At 38.0% G+C, this 9,910-nt stretch overlaps 1 protein-coding gene across 2 annotated transcripts in view; it reads right to left on the bottom strand.

Annotated features, from left to right (window-relative positions):
- Positions 1-1,820: 1,820 nt before the first annotated feature.
- The window catches only part of fam91a1 (family with sequence similarity 91 member A1), a 113,564-nt gene continuing 105,474 nt past the window's right edge, over positions 1,821-9,910 (bottom strand). Inside the window, exons 22-25 of one of the 2 annotated variants that reach the window (XM_036970972.1) lie at positions 9,491-9,614; positions 9,271-9,340; positions 3,028-3,183; positions 1,821-2,984 (exon numbers count right to left, since the gene is read on the bottom strand). In XM_036970972.1, coding sequence (XP_036826867.1) covers positions 2,952-2,984; positions 3,028-3,183; positions 9,271-9,340; positions 9,491-9,614 — 383 coding nt within the window. In that variant the 3' untranslated portion in view covers positions 1,821-2,951. Of the gene's footprint in view, positions 3,184-9,270; positions 9,341-9,490; positions 9,615-9,910 lie in introns of both variants that reach the window. The other variant, XM_036970971.1, reaches the window with a different exon arrangement.

The following is a 9,910-nucleotide window of genomic DNA, read 5'->3' as shown; positions in this document are numbered from 1 at the left end:
CAACCAACAGACCGGCGTCCAGTTCCTGAACAAAACACCAACTACTACTGGCTGATAGAGTGAACTGCACCTTGGGGAATCATGACACAAACAACAACAATACCTTTATGGTTGAAAGTAAACTAGGTTGAAAAGGGAACAGGGTTGAGTCAACATGCTGTATGATGGATCCATAGGCTATAGAAGAGAAGAGCATTACACCAGTCTCACTGTGACATTTAAAGACACCTCAATAAGAAGTACAGTGGGGCAAAAAAATATTTAGTCAGCCACCAATTGTGCAAGTTCTCCCACTTAAAAAGATGTGGGAGGCCTGTAATTTTCATCGTAGGTACACTTCAACTATGACAGACAAAATGAGAGAGAAAAAATACAGAAAATCACATTGTAGGATTTTTTATGCATTTATTTGCAAATGCATTAAAAATTGTGAAAAATAAGTATTTGGTCACCTACTAACAAGCAAGATTTCTGGCTCTCACAGACCTGTAACTTCTTCTTGAAGAGGCTCCTCTGTCCTCCACTCGTTACCCGTATTAATGGCACCTGTTTGAACTTGTTATCAGTATAAAAGATACCTGTCCACAACCTCAAACAGTCACACTCCAAACTCCACTATGGCCAAGACCAAAGAGCTGTCAAAGGATACCAGAAACAAAATTGTAGACCTGCACCAGACTGGGAAGACTGAATCTGCAATAGGTAAGCAGCTTGGTTTGAAGAAATCAACTGTGGGAACAATTATTAGGAAATGGAAGACATACAAGATCACTGATAATCTCCCTCGATCTGGGGCTCCACGCAAGATCTCACCCCGTGGGGTCAAAATGATCACAAGAACGGTGAGCAAAAATCCCAGAACCACACACGGGGGGGGGGGGGGGGACGGGACCTAGTGAATGACCTGCAGAGAGCTGGGACCAAAGTAACAAAGCCTACCATCAGTAACACACTACGCCGCCAGGGACTCAAATCCTGCAGTGCCAGACGTGTCCCCCTGCTTAAGCCAGTACATGTCCAGGCCCGTCTGAAGTTTGCTAGAGAGCATTTGGATGATCCAGAAGAAGATTGGGAGAATGTCATACGGTCAGATGAAACCAAAATATAACTTTTGGGTAAAAACTCAACTTGTCGTGTTTGGAGGACAAAGAATGCTGAGTTGCATCCAAAGAACACCACACCTACTGTGAAGCATGGGGGTGGAAACATCATGCTTTGGGGCTGTTTTTCTGCAAAGGGACCAGGATGACTGATCCGTGTAAAGGAAAGAATGAATGGGGCCATGTATCGTGAGATTTTGAGTGAAAATCTCCTTCCATCAGCAAGGGCATTGAAGATGAAACGTGGCTGGGTCTTTCAGCATGACAATAATCCCAAACACACCGCCCGGGCAACGAAGGAGTGGCTTCGTAAGAAGCATTTCAAGGTCCTGGAGTGGCCTAGCCAGTCTCCAGATCTCAACCCCATAGAAAATCTTTGGAGGGAGTTGAAAGTCCGTGTTGCCCAGCAACAGCCCCAAAACATCACTGCTCTAGAGGAGATCTGCATGGAGGAATGGGCCAAAATACCAGCAACAGTGTGTGAAAACCTTGTGAAGACTTACAGAAAACATTTGACCTCTGTCATTGTCAACAAAGGGTATATAACAAAGTATTGAGATAAACTTTTGTTATTGACCAAATACTTATTTTCCCCCATAATTTGCAAATAAATTCATAAAAAATCCTACAATGTGATTTTCTGTATTTTTTTTCAAATGTTGTCTGTCATAGTTGAAGTGTACCTATGATGACAATTACAGGCATCTCTCATCTTTTTAAGTGGGAGAACTTGCACAATTGGTGGCTGACTAAATACTGTTTTGCCCCACTGTAGGTATTTTCAGATATTTTTTTTTGCATGGGGGTGGGTGGGCTTCTAAACTTAGTCAAATAGAAGGAGGAGGGAGGGGTTGGGTTGGTTCGTCTAGTGTGGGGAGTCTACAGCAGGGATGGCCAACTGTCATGGGACCGAAGTGGCTCGAGGGTCAGCGTTCCCATCATGCAGGGCCGAAGTGGCTCGAGGGTCAGCGTTCCCATCATGCAGGGCCGAAGTGGCTCGAGGGTCAGCGTACCCATCATGCAGGGTCGAAGTGGCTCGAGGGTCAGCGTACCCACGCAAGATTTTCTAACAAATTTACTGCAATTCCACACATTTTTAGGGTGGGGAGAAATGTTTGCAGTTTTTAATATATCTGAATGAGAGTGACTAACAAAATCAATGGGTTGACCATGCCTGCTCTACAGACACTAACTAGTCAAACCATTCCAGGCTTATTAGTCCATCAAAAACACCTACTGAGGTCAGCAAAAAAATACAGTTATTTAGGAATCTTTTTCTATTATTTAGCAAATGTATTAACCATTGAACATAGACTTTAAATGGAACTTCTATTGAACTCTATGGACTCAATATCACAGCGTTGTCAATACTTTTGATAGTTTCCTATGTTTTCTGGATGCCCTGATACAGTGGTTCCCAACCAGGGGTACTAGGACCCCTGGGGGTATTTGGTCTATCCACAGGGGTTACTTGAGAAGACTTGTGAGACCACAGGCCTAATGGTAAAATCCTCATGACGGGGTACTTCAGGGGTACTCCAGGCAGAGCAGAATTCAGTTGGTGGCACAGTAACCAAAAAAGGTTGGGAACCACTGTCCTAAAGGGTCTAGACATCACCAGCTATCACCACTGTAAATGACCAGTACAGACAATCTCCTCATGGCCACGCCAAAGTAACACCATCAGGTCTTGGGAATGGCTTAGGGTGGGTGGGGCTACTGTGGGCTGGTGTTTTGCAGTGTGTTTGAGATAAGGTGACATGTTCTATAAGGCCGGGTCTTTCTCCAGGGCTGAGATGTGGAGGGGTCTATAAGGTCTGGTCTTTCTGCAGGGCTGAGATGTGGAGGGGTCTATAAGGTCTGGTCTTTCTGCAGGGCTGAGATGTGGAGGGGTCTATAAGGTCTGGTCTTTCTGCAGGGCTGAGATGTGGAGGGGTGGAGGTGCTCGTCCACTCCACTCCCTCAGCTGTCCATCCTTGAAGATGAGGTTGAGAGCGGGCAGCGGAACACCAGACTCGGCCGGGGGCTGGCTGAGAGGACCGGACACTCCACTGTCAGGGTCGGGCTGACCCTGGCTGCCATCCTATAGGACACACAGGTCAGGGGTCAAAGGTCAGTTGGTTTGTAACACAGTACATTAGGCACCAAAAGGAAAAAAAACGGAATAAAACAGGGCAGGAATTGTCCAATAAGAAATACCTGGAATTATCCAATACGAAACGCTAATGTACATTTTCCATTGCAAAACATTTAAAAACACGACACAGGTACTTTCATGTAGTATGTTACCAGTACTAATGAGCCAGCTCTTTCATGTAGTATGTTACCAGTACTAATGAGCCAGCTCTTTCATGTAGTATGTTACCAGTACTAATGAGCCAGCTCTTTCATGTAGTATGTTACCAGTCCTAATGAGCCAGCTCTTTCATGTAGTATGTTACCAGTACTAATGAGCCAGCTCTTTCATGTAGTATGTTACCAGTCCTAATGAGCCAGCTCTTTCATGTAGTATGTTACCAGTACTAATGAGCCAGCTCTTTCATGTAGTACGTTACCAGTACTAATGAGCCAGCTCTTTCATGTAGTATATTACCAGTACTAATGAGCCAGCTCTTTCATGTAGTATGTTACCAGTACTAATAAGCCAGCTCTTTCATGTAGTATGTTACCAGTACTAATGAGCCAGCTCTTTCATGTAGTATGTTACCAGTACTAATAAGCCAGCTCTTTCATGTAGTATGTTACCAGTACTAATGAGCCAGCTCTTTCATGGACAGTGCCATGAAAAAGTATTTGACCCCTTTATGATTTTCTCTATTTAAAAAAAAAAAAATGATAGTGTTCCAGACCACTGTGTGACCACGGTCTCCGTAGCCGATGTGAGTAAGACCTTTAAACAGGTCAACATTCACAAGGCCGCAGGGCCAGACGGATTACCAAGGTGTCTACTCAGAATATGCGCTGAACAACTGGCAAGTTTCTTAGCTGAAATGTTCAACCTGCCCCTGACTGAGTCTGTAATAACTACATGTTTCAAGCAGACCCACCATAGTCCCTGTGCCCAAGAACACCAAGGTAACCTGTCTAAATGACTACCGACCTGTAGCACTCACATAAGGAAGTCATGAAATGCTGGGAATGGCTCTCCTCAATGCCATCAAATGAAAGAAAGTGCATATATGGGAAGTACTTTCCCATGGGACGGGACATGTTGATCTTACTCGTTTGGTCTACTCTAGATCTTTCTCTCTCCACCCCTTGTCCACATTGTGTAACAGCCTGAGTGTTGGAACAGGGACCCTGGTGCAAAAGGGGATGTCCTGGCATAATATTTGATATAGATCTACAGTTAGACTGGACATAAATAACAAAATCACTAGAATGACCGGGTCTGCATACTGGGATTCCTTATTATTTGGCCCTATTTGTCCATTAGTGTGAAGGGAGACTATAAATGAGGATTCTGTATTGTTTTCAAAGCTGGTGTGATGTAGAAATCAGATACCCATCACTAGTTATTGCAGGTTCCTCAAAAAATATTGGTAATGCTATATAATATATTATCATAATAATAATATAACAAGGATGACATGGGGACTATTTTCTGTTTTGCCAAATAGGCAAGGTGTGAGTAATGAACATTAAGAACTCTGTTTTGTAATTGTCGGATGAGGCAGGGCTTGAAAACTGATAAGGACTACAAAGGGAAACCCAGCCGCGAGCTGCCCAGTGACGGGGGCCTACCAGACGAGCTAAATGCCTTTTATGCTTGCTTTAAGGCAAGCAACACTGAAGCATGCATGAGTGCACCAGCTGTTCGCACTCCACACTGCCCTTTCCCACCTGGACAAAAGGAACACCTGTTTGAGAATGCTGTTAATTTACTACAGCTCAGCATTCAACACCATAGTGCCCTCAAAGCTCATCACTAAACTAAGGACTCTGGGACTAAACACCTCCCTCTGCAACTGGATCCTGGACTTCCTGACGGGCCGCCCCCAGGTGGTGAGGGTAGGCAACAACACATCTGCTATGCTGATCCTCAACACTGGAGCTGTGTGCTTAGTCCCTTCCTGTACGACCTGTTCACCCACGACTCCAACACCATCATTAAGTTTCCCATTACCTTCTCTGGTTTTACTGACATTCTGAACTCAAAATAGGTCTTTCCACTATTGTGATTGGAGGAATGTGAAAAAGTGATAGTACAAAGTTTTTGCTTTGTATATTGATATTTGTATATTGATATTTGTATATAGATACATGGATTTTTGTATATGGATATATGTATATTGATAAATGGATATTTGTAAATGGATATATGGATATATGTACAGTGGGGCAAAAAAGTATTTAGTCAGCCACCAATTGTGCAAGTTCTCCCACTTAAAAAGATGAAAGAGGCCTGCAATTGTCATCATAGGTACACTTCAACTATGACAGACAAAATTAGACTTTTTTTTTTCTCCAGAAAATCACATTGTAGGATTTTGAATTAATTTATTTGCAAATTATGGTGGAAAATAAGTATTTGGTCAATAACAAAAGTTTATCTCAATACTTTGTTATATACCCTTTGTTGGCGATGACAGAGGTCAAACGGTTTTCACACACTGTTGCTGGTATTTTGGCCCATTCCTCCATGCAGATCTCCTCTAGAGCAGTGATGTTTTGGGGCTGTTGCTGGGCAACACGGACTTTCAACTCCCTCCAAAGATTTTCTATGGGGTTGAGATCTGGAGACTGGCTAGGCCACTCCAGGACCTTAAAATGCTTCTTACAAAGCCACTCCTTCGTTGCCCGCGCAGTGTGTTTGGGATCATTGTCATGCTGAAAGACACAGCCACGTTTCATCTTCAATGCCCTTGCTGATGGAAGGAGGTTTTCACTCAAAATCTCACGATACATGGCCCCATTCATTCTTTCCTTTACACGGATCAGTCGTCCTGGTCTCTTTGCAGAAAAACAGCCCCAAAGCATGATGTTTCCACCCCCATGCTTCACAGTAGGTATGGTGTTCTTTGGATGCAACTCAGTATTCTTTGTCCTCCAAACACGATGAGTTGAGTTTTTACCAAAAAGTTATATTTTGGTTTCATCTAACCATATGACATTCTCCCAATCTTCTTCTGGATCATCCAAATGCTCTCTAGCAAAATTCAGACGGGCCTGGACATGTACTGGCTTAAGCAGGGGGACACGTCTGGCACTGCAGGATTTGAGTCCCTGGCGGCGTAGTGTGTTACTGATGGTAGGCTTTGTTACTTTGGTCCCAGCTCTCTGCAGGTCATTCACTAGGTCCCCCCCGTGTGGTTCTGGGATTTTTGCTCACCGTTCTTGTGATCATTTTGACCCCACGGGGTGAGATTTTGCGTGGAGCCCCAGATCGAGGGAGATTATCAGTGGTCTTGTATGTCTTCCACTTCCTAATAATTGCTTCCACAGTTGATTTCTTCAAACCAAGCTGCTTACCTATTGCAGATTCAGTCTTCCCAGCCTGGTGCAGGTCTACAATTTTGTTTCTGGTGTCCTTTGACAGCTCTTTGGTCTTGGCCATAGTTGAGTTTGGAGTGTGACTGTTTGAGGTTGTGGACAGGTGTCTTTTATACTGATAACAAGTTCAAACAGGTGCCATTAATACAGGTAACGAATGGAGGATAGAGGAGCCTCTTAAAGAAGAAGTTACAGGTCTGTGAGAGCCAGAAATCTTGCTTGTTTGTAGGTGACCAAATACTTATTTTCCACCATAATTTGCAAATAAATTCATTAAAAATCCTACAATGTGATTTTCTGGATTTTTTTTCTCATTTTGTCTGTCATAGTTGAAGTGTACCTATGATGAAAATTACAGGTCTCTCTCATCTTTTTAAGTGGAGAACTTGCACAATTGGTGGCTGACTAAATACTTTTTTGCCCCACTGTATGTATTTTGTGGATGTGGATATATGTATATTGCTATATGTATATTGCTATATGGATATATGTATATTGATATATGTATATTGATATATGTATATATGTATATTGATATATGTATATTGATATATGTATATATGTATATTGATATATGTATATTGATATATGTATATATGTATATTGATATATGTATATATGTATATTGATATATGTATATGGATATATGTATATATGTATATTGCTATATGTATATTGCTATATGGATATATGTATATTGATATATGTATATTGATATATGTATATTGATATATGTATATATGTATATTGATATATGTATATATGTATATTGATATATGTATATATGTATATTGATATATGTATATTGATATATGTATATATGTATATGGATATATGTATATATGTATATTGATATATGTATATTGATATATGTATATATGTATATTGATATATGTATATATGTATATTGATATATGTATATGGATATATGTATATATGTATATTGCTATATGTATATTGCTATATGGATATATGTATATTGATATATGTATATTGATATATGTATATATGTATATTGATATATGTATATTGATATATGTATATATGTATATTGATATATGTATATATGTATATTGATATATGTATATTGATATATGTATATATGTATATTGATATATGTATATATGTATATTGATATATGTATATGGATATATGTATATATGTATATTGATATATGTATATTGATATATGTATATATGTATATTGATATATGTATATTGATATATTGATATATGTATATTGATATATGTATATATGTATATTGATATATGTATATGGATATATGTATATATGTATATTGATATATGTATATTGATATATGTATATATGTATATTGATATATGTATATATGTATATTGATATATGTATATTGATATATGTATATATGTATATTGATATATGTATATATGTATATTGATATATGTATATTGATATATGTATATATGTATATGGATATATGTATATATGTATATTGATATATGTATATTGATATATGTATATATGTATATTGATATATGTATATATGTATATTGATATATGTATATGGATATATGTATATATGTATATTGCTATATGTATATTGCTATATGGATATATGTATATTGATATATGTATATTGATATATGTATATATGTATATTGATATATGTATATTGATATATGTATATATGTATATTGATATATGTATATATGTATATTGATATATGTATATTGATATATGTATATATGTATATTGATATATGTATATATGTATATTGATATATGTATATGGATATATGTATATATGTATATTGATATATGTATATTGATATATGTATATATGTATATTGATATATGTATATATGTATATTGATATATGTATATTGATATATGTATATATGTATATTGATATATGTATATATGTATATTGATATATGTATATGGATATATGTATATATGTATATTGATATATGTATATATGTATATTGATATATGTATATATGTATATTGATATATGTATATATGTATATTGATATATGTATATATGTATATTGATATATGTATATATGTATATTGATATATGTATATATGTATATTGATATATGTCTATGGATATATGGATATATGTATATATGTATATTGATATATGTATATATGTATATTGATATATGTATATATGTATATTGATATATGTATATATGTATATTGATATATGTATATATGTATATTGATATATGTATATATGTATATTGATATATGTATATATGTATATTGATATATGTCTATGGATATATGGATATATGTATATATGTATATTGATATATGTATATGGATATATAGATATTTGCGCATCACTTGTTTTGATGATGACAGTTATAAGGATGATATAATTATCATTCAGGTTGCTGTTGTCTGGTTTATTTTTGCAGTCTTAATGTCCTCAGTATGACCTCATTTCTTTCTCTATTTTATTTCACTCTATGTGCTGCTGTGTTATGTGTCTGATTCCTAAAGAGGATGCTTCTCTCATGGTCATGCCACAGGTTTATAGGGGTTCTGGCTGGGCGCTTGAGGGGTGGCAGCATGGAAACAGGTTTATGAGACTGGACCACTTTCAGTGTTCTGTTCCGATTGGCTGGTTTGATTTGAGAGCTCTTCAAGTGGCAGCAAGGTGTAATACAATAGAAAGCAGCTCTTACCTGGAACGACTGAACAAAACTCAGAACATTCAATGACAGTGTTCGGCTGGAATGAAGTAAGTCTTGAAGGCTGAAACAACAAAGAATTACACCTTCATCCTTCTTTTAAGTTGACACTTTTTAAGATAAAACCCCCCCCCCCAAAAAAAAAACCTCTAGTCTTTTTCCATTTCCCAACCAGGACATAAAAAACAGGCTCTTTATGTTGTTCTTCCAGTACCTGTCTTTGCTACAGAGGCCGTGCGAGGCGATCTTTCGGCATATTTTGCGGTTGAGCTCGGAGCTGAAGAGAGGCATCCCAAAGCACAGCTCTAGAGGGACCCACTCATCTTCTGTCAACGGCACTGCAGGGGGTACAAAACATTACATCATCAAACGGGGACAAGAAGAGAGATAAGTCACAGAACGGAACGTGAGAGTATAAGAATAGAAAAAATTAGAATAAAACCAAGGATGGAAATTCCCTTTTGACCTCTCAGTGACACAGACTTACTAAAAACACATTAACAATATATACTGTACACTGAGTGGACAAAACATCAGGAACACCTACTCCCTCCATGACATAGACTAACCAGGTGAATCCAGGTGAAAGCTATGATAATTTATTGATGTCACTTAAATCCATTTCAATCAGTGT

This window comes from Oncorhynchus mykiss, chromosome 32, assembly GCF_013265735.2.
Source record: "Oncorhynchus mykiss isolate Arlee chromosome 32, USDA_OmykA_1.1, whole genome shotgun sequence".
Lineage (NCBI taxonomy): Eukaryota > Metazoa > Chordata > Actinopteri > Salmoniformes > Salmonidae > Oncorhynchus > Oncorhynchus mykiss.
Note: the sequence above shows the minus strand (reverse complement) of the source record. Positions and strands in the feature narration are given on the sequence as shown.